At 45.8% G+C, this 19,385-nt stretch overlaps 2 protein-coding genes across 7 annotated transcripts in view; one reads left to right on the forward strand and one right to left on the reverse strand.

The window, feature by feature from the left end:
- Positions 1–64: 64 nt before the first annotated feature.
- EIF2B1 (eukaryotic translation initiation factor 2B, subunit 1 alpha, 26kDa) lies at positions 65–11,701 on the reverse strand. Of its 2 annotated transcripts, none has more exons than XM_011988866.1 (9): positions 11,465–11,701; positions 10,522–10,623; positions 8,883–9,019; positions 8,655–8,771; positions 5,844–5,956; positions 5,214–5,282; positions 3,565–3,640; positions 1,673–1,798; positions 65–963 (listed from the first exon to the last, which is right to left on the reverse strand). In XM_011988866.1, exons 1-9 carry the CDS (start codon positions 11,475–11,477, stop codon positions 799–801), a joined length of 918 nt encoding a protein of 305 aa, XP_011844256.1. In that variant the 5' UTR covers positions 11,478–11,701; the 3' UTR covers positions 65–798. The 2 variants fall into 2 exon arrangements, with proteins under 2 accessions (XP_011844256.1, XP_011844258.1); XM_011988868.1 differs by having other exon boundaries at positions 5,214–5,278; positions 5,840–5,956.
- Positions 11,671–19,385, forward strand: part of GTF2H3 (general transcription factor IIH, polypeptide 3, 34kDa) — a 28,150-nt gene continuing 20,435 nt past the window's right edge. For 3 of the 5 annotated variants that reach the window (XR_001006990.1, XM_011988862.1, XM_011988864.1), the window contains exons 1-2: positions 11,671–11,804; positions 17,776–17,855. Coding sequence is in view for 2 of the 5 variants with exons in the window: in XM_011988862.1 (XP_011844252.1) it covers positions 11,792–11,804; positions 17,776–17,855 (93 nt within the window). In the remaining 3 variants the exon portion in view is untranslated. The remainder of the gene's footprint in view (positions 11,805–17,775; positions 17,856–19,385) is intronic. The other 2 variants (XM_011988865.1, XM_011988863.1) reach the window with 2 other exon arrangements.

Genomic DNA, 19,385 nt, shown 5'->3' on the forward strand with positions numbered 1-19,385 from the left:
TGGACAGTGTTTTCCCCTAGACGGCCTGGGTCAGCTTGCAGTATTGACACAACACCACATCAAAGTCTTTATCATAGAGTTTATTTGAAAAGATGCTGAAGTTGTTCCCAAGTATAATTTTAAAAAGCTGTTTAGGACCCAAACATATTTAAACATCTCTTACACATACAGAACTTTAGTTTACAAATATTCCAGAAGGCATTTTCTTAAGCAGTGAGCCATGCAGAATACTGTTGCTAAATGTTTCTGCCCGCCTCATGTTCTCTTGGTACAGTTTTTCCTGTTTGGCTTGATCCTGCTGAGGAATGTGCTTACCACTGGAAGCCAGACGCAGATTCGGCAAGTGTTTCTTGCCTCTTACAAGGCACCGCGTGTAACGTCCTGACCAGCTGTTGGTCGTTTGTGGCAGAGGGGTGTGGCTGCTTTTCCCCTGCATCTCGCATGCTTTTGGCAGATCAGTCAAGTGCAGGGGAGGATGAGGAGAGATGGACTTGGGCTCATCTTTCATCAGTTAAGTAGCCAATTATCTAACTTGTATTTCTGGAAACTGAAAAGGAAAGTTTCTAGAAACCAGAAGAACAATTTAGGTTGGGATTTAGAATAACTGACACATTTTTAGATGGGACTGAAATGAATACGAAAGGTTCTCCAAGATGTATGATTTTAAGTCCTTACTCCATAAATCTTCATTAAAACGCATCTCAGGTTTGGCCTGGCTCACTGGGGTGTCAAGCAGCTACTCACCCTGCCTCAGCCTCAACTACAGAAGCTGCACCTTGGCAGGAAAGGGCCCACAGGTTACAAATAGAGCTTGATGAGCTCATCGCTGACTGCTGAGGGTGTCAGCACGCCCAGGTCTGTAAACAGCAGAGTGATTAAGGAAGGGGCAGTGTAGTCGACCCACGGATGCTCCTCTTTGAGGTCTTGTCCAGTCTGTGCGACCTTGAGAGTATCTGCTTTATACTGAGGAGAGAAGTACACATTAGTCGGCACTGAATGTTTAGGGCTCCATACTGGTGGGGCCTTGGCGTGAGTGATCAGTGTGCTACTTCCTGAGACTGCTCTCTGAAAATGGGAGAAGCTAGCTATGCAGGACACTGGAGAGGAGGGCAGAGTTGTGGCCATAAGCCAGATCATGGCGGCGTGCTGGCCAAGAGCTGTAGTGTAACAAACTTAAATCACGTGTCCCCTCATTCTCATGCCGGATTAACTTCTCCAGACCCCTCAAAGTATGATTGAGAGTCACAACAGACAGCTTGCAGCGTGCCAGGGACTGTGCTAAGACTATCTTAGAATCCTCATGACCCTGTCAGATACTGCTGTGCCATCTGACAGACAAGGAAACAGGTTCAGAGGCTGAAAGGACTTGCCTCAACTCGCACAGTTTATAAGTTGTGGTGAAGGGAGCTGACCTCAGTTGAGCCCAAAGCTGGGACTTAACCACCAGCTTCTGGCTTCCTCTCCACCCATCTATGGTGCTACTTAAAGAGACTGAAAGACTGAAATGCTAGGGACAAATGTGTGAGTCCAGCCACCAATTTATCTCTGTATTACAAGTGTTGCGGAAAGTAGCAATAGGAAGTGAAAAAACTACTGGAACATTCTTAGGACTACAATTTCCAAAAGTTTCTGTTTAGATGTTAGTACCCCTTCAAATATGTAAAACTCTTGCCTTAAACTTATCTGGGACGTCTTGCTGGTTTAGTGGAAAGAGTCGGACAAACTTGAAACTTTCTGCAACCGCATAGAAAGGTTTATTCTGTGCTTTGGCACACACAGCCATCTGGTTGGTTCCAATCTGGGAAGGCAGGAAATGGAATGGATGAGCTCTAGAGTGCATCCGAAGGAGAAGCCACAGAAAAGCAGGCTGGGCTCAGTGGCGCACACCTGTATCCCAGCATTTTGGGAGGCCGAAGCAGGTGGATCACCTGAGGTCAGGAGTTTGAGACCCAGCTGGCCAACATAGGGAAACCCCATCTCTACTAAAAATATGAAAAATTAGCTGGGCATGGTGGGGTGGGGGGCGTGGCGCCTGTAATCCCAGCTACTAGGGAGGCTGAGGCAGGAGACTCGCTTGAACCCGGGGGGCCGGAGGTTACAGTGAGCCAAGGTTGTGCCATTGCACTCCAGCCTGAGCAACAAGAGTGAAACTCCATCTCAAAACAAAAAAATTTAAAAAAACAAGTGTTGGCAAGGATGTAGAGAAACTGGAACCTTTGCTTTGCTAGTGGGAATGTAAAGTAGTGCAGCTGCTGTGGAAAATCATTAGTTTCTCAAAGTTAAATATACAGTTATGTGACTCAACACTCTGCAGACCTCCACCTCCCAGGTTCAAGCGATTCTCCTGCCTCAACCTCCCAAGTAGCTGGGATTACAGGTGCCCGCCACCATGCCCAGCTAATTTTTTGTATTTTTAGTAGACATGGGGTTTCACCATGTTGGCTAGGCTGGTGTCAAATTCCTGACCTCAGGTGGTCTGCCTGCCTCAGCCTCCCAAAGTGTTGGGATTATGGGTGTGAGCCACCACGCCCGGCCTTATGTTATATATATTTTAACTAAAAAAAGCTTTCATAAAGCCTTTCTAAATTAAATAATGGAGAGAGAAATTGTAATAAAAAACGGAGGTCAAATGTGCTCAATTAAAATGAAAACAAACGACAGGCTGGCCACAGTGGCTCACGCCTGTAATCCTAGCACTTTGAGAAGTGGAAGGGTTGCTTCAGGCTAGGAGTTCAAGACTGCAGTAAGCTATGACCACTGAACTACACTACAGCCTGGCCAACAGAGTGAACGTATCTCTATTTAAAAATATATAAAATATTTACATATAAATACACATATTTTATACATACATACTTTATATGTAAATATACAAATAGTATTTTAAAAATAAATATTTGTATGTTTTTATTATGTGTATATGTATGATAAAGAATAAAATGTACACATAAAGAATTAAAAAATAAAAACCAAACCCCAATTCCAATTCAAGCCAATTTTGTATAAATTAAATATAAATTACACTTTTTTTTTTTTTTTTCTGAGACAGGATCTCACCATCGCCCAGGCTGGAATGCAGTGGTGTAATCATAACTTACTGCAATCTCAAATTCCTGGACTCCAGTGATACCCCTGCCTCAGCTTCCTCGGCAGGTGGAACTACAAGTAAGCACCACCACGCCCAGCTAATTTTTCTAATTTTTTGTAGAGACAGGGTTTCACTATGTTGCCCAGGCTGGTCTTAAACTCAAGGCCTCAAGTGATCCTCCCACCCTGGCCTCTTGAATTGCTAGGATTATAGGTATCAGCCATCACACCTGACCAAATTACATTGTCTTCATTTATGCAGACCAACCTAAAAAGAAGAAAGATTTGACCAAAACTGGACTGACCATTGCTATGAGTTATGGGAACTGGGCAACAACTCAATACACCATGATGAAGTCCTGAAGTGAAGGAGGGCTTCTAGAAGGAACTGTAATCAACAACACTGCTGTGGTGTCCTAGGTCAGCAAGACACCTCCAAGTCTTGAGCAGGGAACTGGGGAGAACTGACGCTCTTACCTTGTTAATAATTCCTCCATTTTCAACAACTCCTTCGGCACCAACTATGACAAGATCTGCCTTCTCCATGATGTAGCTAAGGGGAAAAAAAGCTTTTCATGCTTTATTTTCTTGTCTCTAACGAGTAGCATCATCATCTGCAAAGATCAATATTCCATTTCTATGAAGGTAAGTTCCTCCCATAACTACTTTTTTTTTTAAAGAGCGCTTAACACACGATAGACCCCTGGCATTGTTACCAGGGGCGTTTTTTGTTCATGACACTACAATGAGACATACACTTCACACTGCCGCCCGGGGCATGCACACGTACATATGTGTGTAACTGAAGCAAGAATGTCCTGACACAGCAGTCATCTTTCCAAGTGTGGTATCCTCTACTTTCTGTTCTACTTCAGTTCAAACCAAACAAAATTTTAAAATCTGATGTGATGCAATTTAAAAATCTTTCTTTTTTTTTTTTTTTTGAGACAAGGTCTCACTCTGTTGCCCACGCTAGAGTGCAGTGGCATGATCTCAGACCAAACTTCTACCTCTTAGGCTCAAGTGATCCTCCCATTTCAGCCTCCCAGGTAGCTGGGACCACAGCATACACTACCATGCCCAGCTAATTTCTGTATTTTTTTGTAGCGATGGGTATTGCCCAGGCTGGTGTCCAACTCCTGCACTCTAGCGATCCGCCTGCCTCAGGTATGAGCCGCTGTGCCCAAACTTAAGAATCTTTCTGGTAGGATGAAGGCCAATTTAGTTTCTAAAATGAGCAATTAGAAGAATTCCTCAAAATGCTTACTTTTGAACACATTCCTAATTTCCTTAATCATCTATTTTGTTTTCATTCCAAGAGATCATTACTCTTGTTTTCTCTTGTGAAATACACTGACAATCCCAGGAACATGTGACCTTGGCTTTGCCACGGAAGCTGCATCTTCTAGGTGAGACAAAGCATCCCAGCATGCCACTGAGGACAGCCAGCTCTTCACAGAAACAGAGGCCCTGATTACCCTCTGCTGATCCCAACTGACCTTTGTACTTTGCTCTTAAAATGCATTCACACTGGCCGGGCGTGGTGGCTCATGCCTGTAATCCCAGCACTTTGGGAGGCTGAGGCGGGCAGATCACCTGAGGTGAGGAGTTCGAGACCAGCCTGGCCAACGTGGTGAAACCCCACCTCTACTAAAAATACAAAAGAATTAACCTGGCATGGTGGCATGCACCAGTAATCCCAGTTACTTGGGAGGCTGAGACAGGAGAATCACTTGAACCTGGGAGGCGGAGCTTGCAGTGAGCTGAGATCCGGCGACTGCACTCCAGCCTGGGTGACAGAGTAAGACTCCGTCTCAAAAAAAAAAAACAAAAAAAACCCCCCAAAACAAAACAAAAACAAATAAACAAAAAAACGCACTCACACTTACAGCCATAAAGCTATAGACACAACTCCCACTCTCCCCAACATCCTACAGCTCTGTCTTCTTTGTATGCTATCACAGCCTCATAACAAGCTTGCTGGTTCAGGGCAGCTATTAATTAAGAAGCAGGACGCTGCCTGCTGTGGTTTTATGAATGGGACTCAAACTTTCAATCTGAAAACCCTGCTGTGAGCCAGTGTGGGGTGGGGGAGGTGATGATGGCTGGGGAAGATGGGCACTCACCCGACAGCAGCATCTAGCACCACAGTGACAGGGACGTTGAGGTGGCAGAGGGCTTTAGCCATTTTCTTACTGAAGATGACATACATTTTTAGAATGTTAGAGGAAGTACAAGACAGTCCCACAGTGATGTATGATGAATCACTTAATGTGGACAGTGGATGTTTGCTTGAAACTCACATTAATACTAATGGGTTAAGGGGCAGATCCCAAGACTTTGGAGTAAGGAAACAAGAATTTGGGTTTTTTAGAAAGAAGTATTTTTGGAAAACTATACTCTTAGAGACTCTGGGTAAGAGATGTAAATACAGGAAAAAAGGAGAAAGTTTTGCTTTTATTATCGTCTAGAGAGAGGGAGATGTGAGTTACCTATTCCTTGACAAAAATCTTTCATCAATAAATCTCTGCTCTACCACAGCGTTAACTACTTAAGTGAAACCCCTAGATCCTATACTGTGACCTGCTGCAAATTCAGTGATTTTTATTCCAAAGGCAGGAAAAGGTACAATGAAAGGCAATGCTGACTGCTGGCAAGTTGGGGGCACATTCTGGTTCTGATTCTGTTGGACTCTAATCTGCAGTTTGCTGTGTACGATGATGGCTGGGCACATAACTGAACAGAAAGGTACTTGCCCTGACAAATCAGGCTGTGACTCTGTGACGTATACACTAAATCGCTTCTTGGCCGCCACGGCTGCTTCCAGGACTCTCAGGACCACTCTGGAGTAGGCGTGAGTCAATATTGTCTGTGGACCAAGAAAGCTTCGTCAAAGGGCCAGGCTCCTTGCTGCTCACTCACACCCTCTGCACTGCGGCGCGTGTTCCCGACACCCTAAGCGTCTCTGTACACTTTCTCACAAATCAACCACAACCAGAAAGGAGACCTGATGGTACAGTTTCCATCCCATTTGCAAGCTGAAAAAGTTTCTGCCAGGTCTCACATCCCATAGCAGGTGCAGAAATGGAACTCCCACACAGTGTTACCCAAAGGATACAAAAGCCTGGATAGCTGAAGGCTCCATGAGGTTCCCTTAGGTTGGTTTCCCTATTTCTAAGACATGGTTTGCACACTCAGGCCTACGGGAACCAGGTAGGTAGCAGAAGTCACTGCAGCAGGTTGGGTGGGGTCAGCAGCAAAGCGAAAAGGCTACGGAAGGCTGGGTGTGCTGGCTCACACCTGTACTCCCAGCATTTTGGGAGGCCAAGGTTGGAGGACTGCTTGAGCCCAGGAGTTCAAAACCAGTCTGGGCAACTTGGCAATACCCCATCTCTACAAAAAATAACAACAAAAAAAATTAGCTGGATGCAGCGGCATGTGCCTATAGTCCCAGCTACTTGGGAGGCTAAGGTGGGGGGATCACTCGAGCCTGGGAGGTTGAGGCTGCAATGAGCCGTAATCATGCCAGTGTACTCTAGTCTGGGCAACAGACTGAGACCCTGTCTCAAAAAGAAAAGGCTAAGGAGGGCCAGGACTCCTCAGCCCTAGCTGTCGTCATGTGGCCCCATGATTGCCAGACGAGGTGACAGTTTTGCTTACAGGGGCCAAAAATCCAATTTTGAAATGATGGCTAATTTTTTTGAATTTATAAACTGTTTGGGGTAATCACAACCTGTCTGTGGCATGGATGCAACATGTCGACACTTATGCATAATTTCTTTTCTTTCTTGAGCCAAAGTCTTGCTCTGATGCCTAGGCTGGAGTGCAGTGGAGTGTTCATGGCTCACTGTAGCCTTGACATCGTGGGCTCAAGTGATCCTCCCACCTCAGCCACCCCAGTAGCTGGGACTACAGATGTGCAGCACTATGACTAGCTAATTTATGTTATTTTTTGTAGAAATAGGGCCTCTCTCCCTATGTTGCTCAGGCTAGTGTTGAATTCCTGGCCTCAAGCGAACCTCTGGCTACGATTACACACATAAGCCACTGCAGTGGGCCCATAACCTCTTTTCTTTCTTTCTTTTTTTTTTTTTTTCTTGGTGAGACAGGATCTCACTCCTGTTGCCCAGGCTGGAATGCAGTGGTATGATAGCTCACTGCAGCCGCAACTTCCTGGGTTCAGGTGATTCTCCCACCTCAGGCCCCCGAGTAGCTGGGACCACAGGATTGTGCCACCACGCCTGGCTAAGTTTTTGTATTTTTAGTAGAGATGAGGTTTTGCCATGTTGCCCGGGCTGGTCTTGGACTCCTGGACTCAAGCAATCTGCCCGTCTTGGCTTTCCAAAGTGCTGGGATTACAGGCATAAGCCACCATGCCCAGCCTCCATAACCTCTTTTCTGTGGAAGAGTGCAGAAGACAGAGTAAGACAAGAGGGCAGAACCAGCTCTCTAGCTCCTTTCTGGGTCTCACCTGAGAACCTGTTAGAAAGGCAGCTTCCTGGGCCCTAGCCCAAACCCACTGAATCCCAATCTGCATTTAATAAGACCCCACCTGACTCCTCTGCACTTTCAAATCTGAGCAGCTCTGCTATGAATTTTGTCTAAATCAGTCCTGAGTAGGTGACTGCAGGTGAAGTACACATGTATCACACTACACTAGAGCAAACGAAACCTGCACAATACTGATGGCACAGCAGGTCTGTGGAAGGAGAAGGCCCCAGTGAAAGGAAGTCACAACCTTGCCTCCACTTGCCCAAAAAAGGCTTTGTTTGCAACTGGCTTTTGAACAAGTTTCACTCACATCTATTATGCCATTTATTTAATAACAAATGTCAAAGGTTGGGAAGGGGCTAATAAAATGGAGGACAAGATTTAAGAGTCAAAATGCAAGTAAGTAATTTTATGGTCAGGGGAGGCCGAGGTAGCAAAAGGACGTATGCTGGCGGGAGGGGCATTATGAAAGTTTCACTGCACCTGTGCTGGGAGATGGCTCAACTTGCACCTCCTGTCTTTCCTCACTTATAAACACTGAGCAGCTTTACATCTCTGTAATAGCATCTAAAATGAAGTTAACAAGAAAATTTCCCTCAATCTCCCTTTATTGCTAACCTTCACTAAGAAAGTCCTCAGTGTTAACCCGTGACAAGAGCTGTTCTGTGTTAATTCAGATTTACTACATACACAATCATAAAAATACTTCTTTAGTAAAACACTGTATTAAATCAAGAATCACACATGCTGTCCCACTGTCCCTCTCTGCCTGTTTACAATGACAACCGTCTCTAATAACAAGATCTACATTCACGTGGCACTTACTAAGTGCCAGACACAATACCAAGCCCTCACACCCTTTGCCCGTTACACGTCCTGCCTCATTTAATCCTCACAACCCTAGGAGGTAGGTACTATTCTCACCCTTATTGAACAGATGAGAAAGCTGTGCAGAGAGGTTAAGTAACCTGTCCAAGGCTCCACAGCAAATGAATGCCAAAGCCTGGATTTTACCCCAGGCAGTCAGACTCGAAGCCCTTGCTCCTCCTTAGCACGCATGATGGTTATCCACTCACCGCTCCATCTTTGATGAAAGTATGGCACAGATCTGCAATTTTGTTTCTTGATAGTGATATTCTTCTGAGAAAAAGTTCTCCCCGCTCAATCATGATCTTTTTACATTTGGAGTAATCCTAGGAAGAAAAGAGCAAAATGAGGGGACAGGGAAGATCCAGGTAATGCTGAGAATGTCTGTCACTAAATGGAGAAGTAGAAAGGTAACCCCAGGGAGAGCAGGTGCTTACGGAGTATTCCAGGGAGGTAAGGCTGATGAAGCGGAGGAAGAGCTCCCCGCCAGAGGACACTGCCACAGAGGAGTCCACACCACACAGGGTTTCTATGGCACTGGTGAGATTCGCCCTCAGGCCCTGGATTGTCTCCCCTGGAATGATCCAAGGAATGTGATGTTCACATTAGGACCACAGCCCCGACCTGTGTCTTCAATTCATTCATTCATTCAATGAACATTTATTAGGTACATACTCTATACCAGGCACTGTTCTAGATAAGAGGAATATATCAGTGAACAAGACAGGCCCCTAGGGTTATGATCTGATGGAGTTTTGATTCTAATAGAGGAAGCGGATAGTAAACAAGCACACATAGAAATAAAGCCGGGTGGCCAGGCATGGTGGCTCACGCCTGTAATCCCAAGCACTTTGGGAGGCTGAGGCATGGAAACACATTGAGTAGCAACGGCAGATGAGTTCTGCAAGGTGGTATGGGTGAGGCTAAGGTTGTTTGGATGTTATTTTAAGAACAATGGGAAGACACTGGAGGTTGCCTTAGAGACAAGCGTCTCTAGGCCTGCCCTTCAGATTAAAGGCCTTATTATTATTTTGCCTATACAAGATTTCATGCTATACCTAGATGCTAACGTTTAGGGTGCTGAATTAGGGGATCACAATAAATAATACTAATACCAGAATTTATTCTGGAACATTCCCTGTAACATCTGTACAGAATCTGGCACAAGGTGGAGGCCTAATAAACACTTATAAAGCTGAACTGCTACTGTAATTTAAGCATCATAGTTAACACAATATAAAATAGTCACTCTTGATTCAAAGTATATTTCACTTATGATAGGGATCCTTTTAATGACAATGTAAGGGCTCTCTCCAGATTGAAAAGTCTGAAATGAAGGCAGAAACTGAGCTTGGAGCTGTACTACTTTATGCAGACAAACATGCATCTCTCACTTTCTACATTTCCAAAAGTCATGAGAAGAATTTCCTGGCCGAACACAGGCTCATGCCTGTAATCCCAGCAGTTTGGGAGGGCGAGGCGGACAGATCACCTGAGGTCAGGATTTAAGACCAGTGTGGCCAACATGGTGAAACCCCGTCTCCACTAAAAATAAAATAAAAAAATTTGCCAGGTGTGATAGTGCATACCTGTAATCCCAGCTACTCGGAAGGCTGAGGCAAGAGAATCACTTGAACTTGAGAGGCAGAAGTTGCAGTAAGCCAAGATCGTGCCACTGCACTCCAGCCTGGGAGACAAGAGCAAACCTGTCTCAAAAAAAAAAAAAAAAAAAAAAAAGGGCCGAGCACAGTGGCTCACGCCTGTAATCCTAACACTTTGGGAGGCCAAGGCAGGCAGATTGCCTAAGCTCAGGAGTTCGAGATCAGCCTGGGTAACATGGTGAAACCCTGTCTCTAAAATACAAAAAAATTAGCCAGGCATGGCAGCGTGCGCCTGTAGTCCCAGCTACTGAGGAGGCTGAAGCAGGAGAATTGCTTGAACCCAGGAGGCGGAGGTTGCAGTAAGCCAAGATTGCACCAGTGCACTCCAGCCTGGGCGACAGGGCGAGACTCCGTCTCGTTTTTTTAAAAAAAGACTTTCCTAAATCCCAGAATGTTAACAGATGACTCTCTATACCTTTATCTCGCTTTAAGAACTCCAGCAACGTCCGGATGGCAGCCACTGCTGAGGCCATGTCAGGATCTTCTTTCATCTGAGACTTAAAGTATTCAATTAACTCTGGAAAAAGTGAAAAAAGCGATTCATCTAATTCATTTAGCAGCATGTAAGGCAAGAGAGCTTGTTAATGACTGCTGACTTTTTAAGAAGCAAATAATTTAAAAAATACTTTCTTTTTAGGGTATTTAGTTTCAGGGATGCAATAAACGTTGATAGGAATAGAGAAAACACCACTTTGCTGTTTGCAAGAGCTCTTTATTATTTTGAAAAAGCTACTGGTGTGCAAGGCCTAAAAATTAAGCCCGAGTAAATGATGATGAAAAGTCATTCTCTCTTCAGCATCCTTGGCCCTAAGATCTGAGAGGATCCCAAAGTCAACCACCTTGCCAATTTCTCCTGCACCCCTCCAGTCAGTCTATGCTAATACAAGTCTATTCACATACACATATATGTTACAAATACATATGGAGTTCCACCCACTCCCCTTTATTTCTTTACATGAAAAGTATCTTAGTTTGCCCTTGTGTTTCACTTAATAAGCATACTAGATGAGCACATCAAATATGCCTTACTCATTCTAATTTTAATGACAGATCCAACAAGGCAGGGAGTCTTACTCCTATTTCACATATAAGGAAATCGAAACTGCGAAGGCCCTTCTGGAGACAGGCACCGGGAAGGAGCGTATGTGTGGGAGGGGTGCCTGCAAATACCGTCAGGGCGCATCCCTGAAAACAAGAGCAGCGCGGGGGATTTAGTTGTGACTCGAGGAAACACATCCAGTGAAGCAGCCTGAAGTTCAAAAGAAATCTCTTCGGGAGCTCAGCCTGGATGTGAGAGGTTGGGGGGACCCCTGAACGGCTCTGCTGTAGCCTAGCAGCCCTGGCCTGTCCTGATTTACCCTTGTCGTCCATGGCGTCCTCCTGCGGCGGAGCCCCAGGGCACCCGAGCCGCCCGCGCTGTCTTGAACGGGTCCGCCGGCCGCGCCGCCTCCCAGCCAGTCTGACAGCGCACCGCACACCCCCGCACCACACTTCCGGCGCACTGCCGTGGCGCACTTCCGTACCCCGCAACCGGCGCACCTCCGCACTCCACTTCCGCAGCTTAGGGGGCTGGCATGAGTCAAAGCACCTTGTGCGTCACTCGGCGGCGCCGGATGTTGGGCTGCGCAGCGTTTGAGGCGCTCGCCTGACCACCGCTTGTTCTTCGCTGAGGTGCTGGGACAGCCATGGTTTCAGACGGTGAGGACCCTGCAGGGCGGAGTTCGACTCCGGGGCTCGGCGGGCTCGATCCGGCTATGACCGGCCAGATGGAGTGTGTCTTTTGGGCTGGATAGAACCCGTTTGGTCTTTAGAGGAGTAGCCAAGGCATTCAGTCATTCATTCAGTAAATATTTTTGGATCGCCTCCTGTGTGCAGGCATTATTTATTGGATTGTAGCAGGGATCGTGACAGACAGGGGCCTTAGTGGAGGTTACAGTCTACTGGGTGAAACAGACGACAATAAATAAAAATAATTTCGGCCGGGTCACACCCGGGTGGATTAGGCCTGTAATCCCAGCACTTTGGGAGGCCGAGGCGGGAGAATCGCTTGAAGCCGGGAGTTCGAGACCTGCCTGGGCAACACAGCCAGACCCCATCTCTACAGAAAAATAAAATAATTAGCCGGGCGCGTGTCTGTGGTCCCAGCTACTCGGGAGGGTGAGGCGGGAGAATCACTTGAGCCCAGGAGTTCGAGGCTTCAGTGAGCTATGATCGGAGCACTGCTCCCAGCATGGGTGACAGGGCATGACCTCGTCAATAAAAAATTTAAAACTAAATTATTTTTCAAAGGATGAAAAGAGCTATGAAGATCATGTAATAATACGGTCCTAGTTACAATAGTACATTGTGACTTTGAGGAGGCTCTGTTTTAATCAGGGCCAAGGAAAAATGCAGGATATTGAAACCGACTCAAATGATTGTGTGAAGTTCTGGGAAAGTGCACTTTAAGTGCAAGGGCCCTGTGGCAGAGTTACAAGTTACACCGAGAAGGGAGGAATGGAGAGCTTGTAGGTAGAGGATGGTGGGGAGACCCATTCATACATTAGCTGCCACATACACAGTCAGATGTCTTGAAGAAAAAGGAGGCTAGAGGGATGAGATCAGAGAACCAGCCGGTTTCAGGTCATGCAGGGCCTTATTGGCCGTTTTAGAGAAATTAGGCTTTATTTTTAGGTGCAAGACAAAGACATTGTGGAGTTTTAAGCCAGGAAGTGTTATGATCTGGTTTGCAATTTTAAAAGATCACTGTAGCTGTTGTGTGGAAAATGGACTGTGGGGAGCAAGAATAGAGATAGGGGAGCCCTTTCAGGAACTGTAATAATTGTCCATCCTCTCTTAATTGATGTGAAACCGTACCACAACCCTGTGAGAGAGGCAGGCCTGGCATTGCTTCTGTCTACAAATGAGGTAGCGAACTAAAGAAGGAAATTCACAGGGACATTGTGGGTGTATAGATGCACACTTTTCTTTACAGGCAACACTTTTTCTGTCTGGCAGACACAGTTGTATTAAGTGCTTCTGTCCTAGGTGCTTTGTTGTGTGATTTACACATTTTTTTGTTTGGTTTTTCTATTTAAAAAAAAAAAAAAAGGTGGCTGGGCACAGTGGCTCACGCCTGTAATCCCAGCACTTTGGGAGGCCAAGGTGGGTGGATCACTTGAGGTCAGGAGTTTGAGACCAGCCTGGCCAACATGACGAAACCCCGTCTCTGCTAAAAATACAAAAAAATTAGCTGGACGAGGTGGTGCACGCCTATAATCCCAGCTACTTGGGAGGCTGAGGCAGGAAAAGTGCTTGAACTCAGGAGGCAGGGGTTGCAGTGAGCCGAGATCGTGTCACTGCACTCTAGCTTGGGCGACAGAGCAAGACTCCGTCGCAAAAATAAAAAGAAAAAAAGAGACAAGATCTCACTATTTTGCCCAGGCTAGTCTCAAACTCCTGGGCTGAAGTGATCTTTCTTCCTCGACCTTCCAAAGTGTTGGGATTACAAGCGTGAGCCACTACACCAGTCCTGTTTTACACACATTATTTTATCCTAGGATTAGCAAATTCCATCGTTTTTTAAGAAGTCCACAGTCTTAAGTGGGCAGGACTGGGAAGTGAGATCAGAAGCACAACTAACTGTAAAATGAAGTAGTAAGTGCAAAGTGCCATTACAAGAGAGAGCTGTGGGTTGTCAGAGGTGGGCAGTGGGGCAGTGAAGAGCCACAGTCTTTATAGTCAAGCAGATCTGTCTTTAGAACAGGGCTTTGGCCTTACCACTTGTTAGCAGGCCATATGTGACTTAGGACACGTTACTTTCATTTGCAGAATAGGAATACCATATTTCATATTTCAGCTAATCTAAGATAATATTGATTATGAGATGTACCATTATTTAATATACCACTAAGAAAGAAAAAATGCCACTAATCTTAATGATAAGGATACCATCCAGATGTCAACAACTATTCGTTGTAAAAATCATGGGGTGGGAGTGGTCTTATAATTGATGAAAAATGGCAGGAAAATGTCCTTTGCTGGGTGGTTGTCAGGATGGAATGGGATTTTGGGATTGCAGATTCCGGTGCTTAGTGCAGAGGAGGCTGGTATTCCTTCTGCTCTGAGGTAGGGGAGTCACGAAGAAGAAAGAGTTTGCTTTGGTTTGGGGCCTTGAGGAGTAATTGGGATTTGAATAAGCAGAAATCAAATATAGGGTGGAGATTATCCTAATGTAGAAGACAGGACTGCAGGAAGGAAAGTATGCAGGGAGGAAAGGCATTACTGCTCTTTGCTATTAAATGAGCATCCTGGAGCCGGGCACGGCAGCTCACGCCTGTAATCCCAACACTTTAGGAGGCCGAGGTAGGAGGATCACTTGAGCCCAGGAGTTCGAGACCAGCCTAGCCAACAAAATGAGACCCTATCTCTACAAAAATTTAAAAATTAGCTGGGTGGCTGGGCGCGGTAGCTCATACCTGTAATCCCAGCACTTTGGGAGGCCAAGGCAGGCAGATCACTTGAGGTCAAGAGTTCGAGACCAGCCTGACCAACATGGAGAAACCCCATCTCTACTAAAAATACAAAATTAGCTAGGCTTGGTGGCGCATGCCTGTAATCCCGGCTACTCAGGAGGCGGAGGCAGGAGAATCACTTGAACCCAGGAGGCGGAGGTTGTGGTGAGCCGAGATCGCGCCATTGCACTCCATCCTGATCAACAAGAGCAAAATTCCACCTCGAAAGAAAAAAAAAATTTAGCTGGATGTGGTAGTGCACGTCTGTTGTCCCAGTTATGTGGGAGACTGAGACAGGAAGATCACTTGAGCCCAGGACGTCAAGGCTGCAGTGAGCTATACTTGTGATACTGTACTCCAACCTTGAGACCTTGTCTCAAAAATTTGTTTAAAAATACATAAATAAAAAAATGAGCGTCCTGGGCCTTTCATAACAGTGTGTGCTCACAGGTTTGTATGTCTATCTGTCACCTCAATTAGAGTATAGTCTCTTTGAGGGATTGGACCCAGTATCCTCAACATCTTAACACTGTTGTTGAAAGACTAATGTGTTTGGGGTGGTGCATGCATGTAGTCCTTACTCTACTGGGGAGGCGGACGCAGGAGGATCGCAAGCCCAGGATTTCAAAACCAGCCTGGGCAGTTTATCGAGACCCCCATCTCTTAAAAAAACACTCAAAAAGGCCAGGCACGGTGGCTCACGCCTGTAATCCCAGCACTTTGGGAGGCCGAGGCGGGCGGATCACAAGGTCAGAAGATCGAGACCATCCTGGCTAACACGGTGAAACCCCGTCTCTACTAGAAAAAATATACAAAAAATTAGCCAGGTGTGGTGGTGGGCTAAACCTGGAGTCCCAGCTACTTGGGAAGCTGAGGCAGGGAGGATGGTGTGAACCTGGGAGGCGGAGCTTGCAGTGAGCCAAGATCACGCCACTGCACTCCAGCCTGGGTGACAGAGTAAGACTGTCTCAAAAAAAAAAAAAGAAAAAAAAAATCCAAACAAATGATGAATGTGTTGTAGCCTGTTTAGAGAATAGAATTCCTCTTAATGGTAAAATTTTGATGCAGGAATTGCTTTTCCCTCTGTTTTTTTACTTTTTTTTTTTGAGACAGAGTCCCGCTCTGTCGCCCAGGCTGAAGTGCAGTGGCGCGCTCTTGGCTCACAGCAACCTCTGCCTCCCAGGTTCAAGCGATTCTCCTGCCTCAGCCTCCCGAGTAGCAGGAATTATAGGCATGTGCCACCATGCCTGGCTAATACTTGTATTTTTAGTAGAGACGGGGTTTCACAATGTTGGCCAGGCTGGCCTTGAACTCCTGACCTCAGGTGATCTGCCCACCTTAGCCTCCCAAAGTGCTGGGATTACAGGCTTAAGCTACTGCACCCAGCCTGATTTTTTTTTACCTTTTAAAAAGTGACTCTTTTTTTTTTTTTTTTGGTACGGAGTCTCGCTCTGTCCCCCAGGCTGGAGTGCAGTGGCGCGATCTCGGCTCACTGCAAGCTCTGTCACCTCCAGGGTTCACACCATTCTCCTGCCTCAGCCTCCCTGAGAAGCTGGGACTACAGGCGCCCACCACCACGCCCGGCTAATTTTTTTGTATTTTTAGTAGAGACGGGGTTTCACCGTGTTCGCCAGGATGGTCTCGATCTCTTGACCTTGTGATCCGCCCGCCTTGGCCTTCCAAAGTGCTGGGATTACAGGCATGAGCCACCGCGCCGGGCCTAAAAAGTGACTCTTAATTACAATTGGCCTTGCTGCTACATGCTTTGATGGGTATGGGCCAAATTGACATCTAAGCCTCCCTTTAATTTTTTGCTCCTGAAATTCTACCACTGGGATTCCTACTACTGGTTAATCAGTGCCTTCTGTCCTTGACCAGGCATTCAGAATGCAGCAGGTGTTTTTTTGTTGTTGTTGTTTTTTGTTTTTCAGACGGAGTCTCATTCTGTCTCCCAGGCTGGAGTGCATTGGCAGGAACATGGCTCACTGTAGCCTCGACTTCCTGGTCTCAAGCGATCCTCCCACCTCAGCCTCCTGAGTAACTGGGACTACAGGCATGTGCCACCACGCCTGGCTATTTTTTTTTTTCCCCAAGATGAAGTCTTGCTCTGTCACCCAGGCTGGAGTGCAATGGTGCAATCTTGGCTCACTGCAGCCTCCGCCTCCCAGGTTCAAGTGATTCTCCTGCCTCAGCCTCTCGAGTAGTTGGAGTTACAGGCGCTTGCCACCAAGCCCAGCTAATTTTTTTTGTGTGTGTGTATTTTTAGTAAAGATGGGGTTTCTTACCATGTTGGCCAGGCTGGTCTTGAACTCATGACCTCAAGTGATCCGCCCACCTCGGCCTCCCAAAGTACTGGGATTACAGGCGTGAGCCACCGTGCCCGGCTCTAATTTTTGTATTTTTAGTAGAGAAAGGGTTTTGCCATGTTGCCCAGGCTGGTCTCGAACTTCTGAGCTCAAGCCATCTGCCTGTTTTGGCCTCTCAAAGTGCTGGGACTACAGGCCTGTGCCACCACACCTGGCCCTCGTTCAGTAGGTATTTATTGAGCAGCTGCAGTGTGCTAGGCAGTGTGGTAGGAATGAGGATAAGCAGTGAACAAAAAGACAAAAATTCCCACCCTAATGGAGTTTACACTTAGTGCGTTAGAGATATAGTGGTTCAGGATGTAGACAAGAGCTTGCTAAGGGCTCACTGTGCTTTAAAACATTTTTTTTTTTTTTTGAGACGGAGTCTCGCTTTGTCACCCAGCCCAGGCTGGAGTGCAGTGGCACGACCTCGGCTCACTGCAAGCTCCACCTCCTGGGTTCACGCCATTCTCCTGCCTCAGCCTGCCGAGTAGCTGGGACTACTGGCGCCCACCACCACGCCTGGCTAATTTTTTGTATTTTTAGTAGAGATGGGGTTTCACCGTGTTAGCCAGGATGGTCTCGATCTTCTGACCTTGTGATCTGACTGCCTCGGCCTCCCAAAGTGCTGGGATTACAGGTGTGAGCCACCCTGCCCGGCCCAGCTTTAAAGCTTTAACTGGGTCTTCTGTTAATCTCATAATTAGAAGGTGATAAATATTTAAGGCTTATAGTGGTGCTCTGGATTTAATTTATGAATTCAAAATGTTAGCTTTGATTCATTTTTATGCAGCTGATGTTTTAAATTTTATTTCTTGTTAATATTTTCAGAAGATGAATTGAATCTTCTGGTTATTGTAGTTGATGCCAACCCAATTTGGTGGGGAAAGCAAGCATTAAAGGAATCTCAGGTAAGACTGCTTGAGGAGGCCTTTGGAGAATTCTCATTTAACTGAGTGTGTATATTGCATTTTTTTAAAATGGCTTTATTAAAGTATAATTTACATATTGTAATATTCAGCCACTGTACAATTGAGTGATTTTTTTTTTAAGGAAATTTGCGAAGTTGTGTAACCAGCCCCACACTTCTGCTTTAGAACATTTCTTTTACTGCATAATGTTCCGTCGTGCCTGTTTGCAGTCAATCCCTGCTTCTATCTCCAAGCTGCAAGCAACCACTGATCTGCCCTCTATCTCTAAATTCCCTTTTCTGGACATTTCATGTATTGATTCCATATAATATGTGGTCTTAAAAAATACGTTCTATTTTGAAATATTTTATTTTTAAATAATATAGGAAACCAGAAAAGGTACAGAGAGATCCTGTGTGCCCATCACTGAAGTTCTTTCAGTGGTGACATCTTATATAACCATAGTACAGTTTTGAAACTGTCAGTGCAATCTACAGACCTAATCAGATTACAAGTTTTACATGCGCTCATTTGTGTGTATGCGTGCGTGCGTGCGTGTGTGTGTGTGTGTGTGTGGTTCTGTGCAGTTTTACCACATTCATTGATGGGTGTGTTCATCAGCTCCACCCTCAGGATATGGAACTGTTGCTTTATTACAAAGGAGCCCCTTCTATAGTAGTTACAGAACCTTCCTAGTCCCCATCCCTAACCGCTAGTAAACACGAATATGCTAATCAGATCTCCATTTCTATAATTTTATTTTGTATATAGATCATACAGTTGGTAATCTTTGAGGTTGGCTTTTGTTTACCCAACATAATGCCCTTGAGATCCATCCAAGCTGCTGCCTGTATCAGTAATTTTTCCTTTTTTTTTTTTTTTTGAGACAAGTGTCTCACTCTGTTGCCCAGGCTGGAGTGCAGTGGTGCCACCATAGCCCATTGCAGCCTCACATTCCTGGGCTAAAGCAGTCCTCTGGCCTCAGCCTCCAGAGTAGCTGGTACTACAGCTGCACACCACCATGTCTGGCTAATGTTTGTATTTTTTGTTGAAACGGGTTCTCACCATGTTGCCCAGACTGGTCTTGAACTCGTGGCTTCAAGCAGTTCTCCCAAATAGTCCTATAATCCCACCACTTCGGCCTTCCACAGTGCTGGGATTACAGGTGTGAGCCACCATGCCAGCCCATTACATAATTTTTAAGTATAGTTACCCTACTGTGCTATCAAACATTGAATTAATTTATTAATTAATTTATTTATTTTTCCTGAGATGGAGTCTTACTCTGTCACCCAGAGCTAGAGTCCTATGGCATGATCTCAGTTCACTGCAGCCTCTGCCTCCCGAATTCAAGCAATTGAGATGGAGTTTTGCTCTTGTTGCCCAGGCTGGAGTGCAATGGCGTGATCTTGGCTCACTGAAACCTCCGCCTCCTGGGTTAAAGTGATTTTCCTGCCTCAGCCTCCCGAGTAGCTGGGACTACAGGCATGCACCACCACACCCAGCTAATTTTTGTATTTTTGGTAGAGA

The sequence above is a fragment of the Mandrillus leucophaeus genome, unplaced genomic scaffold (assembly GCF_000951045.1).
Source record: "Mandrillus leucophaeus isolate KB7577 unplaced genomic scaffold, Mleu.le_1.0 Scaffold34, whole genome shotgun sequence".
NCBI classification, from domain to species: Eukaryota; Metazoa; Chordata; class Mammalia; order Primates; family Cercopithecidae; genus Mandrillus; species Mandrillus leucophaeus.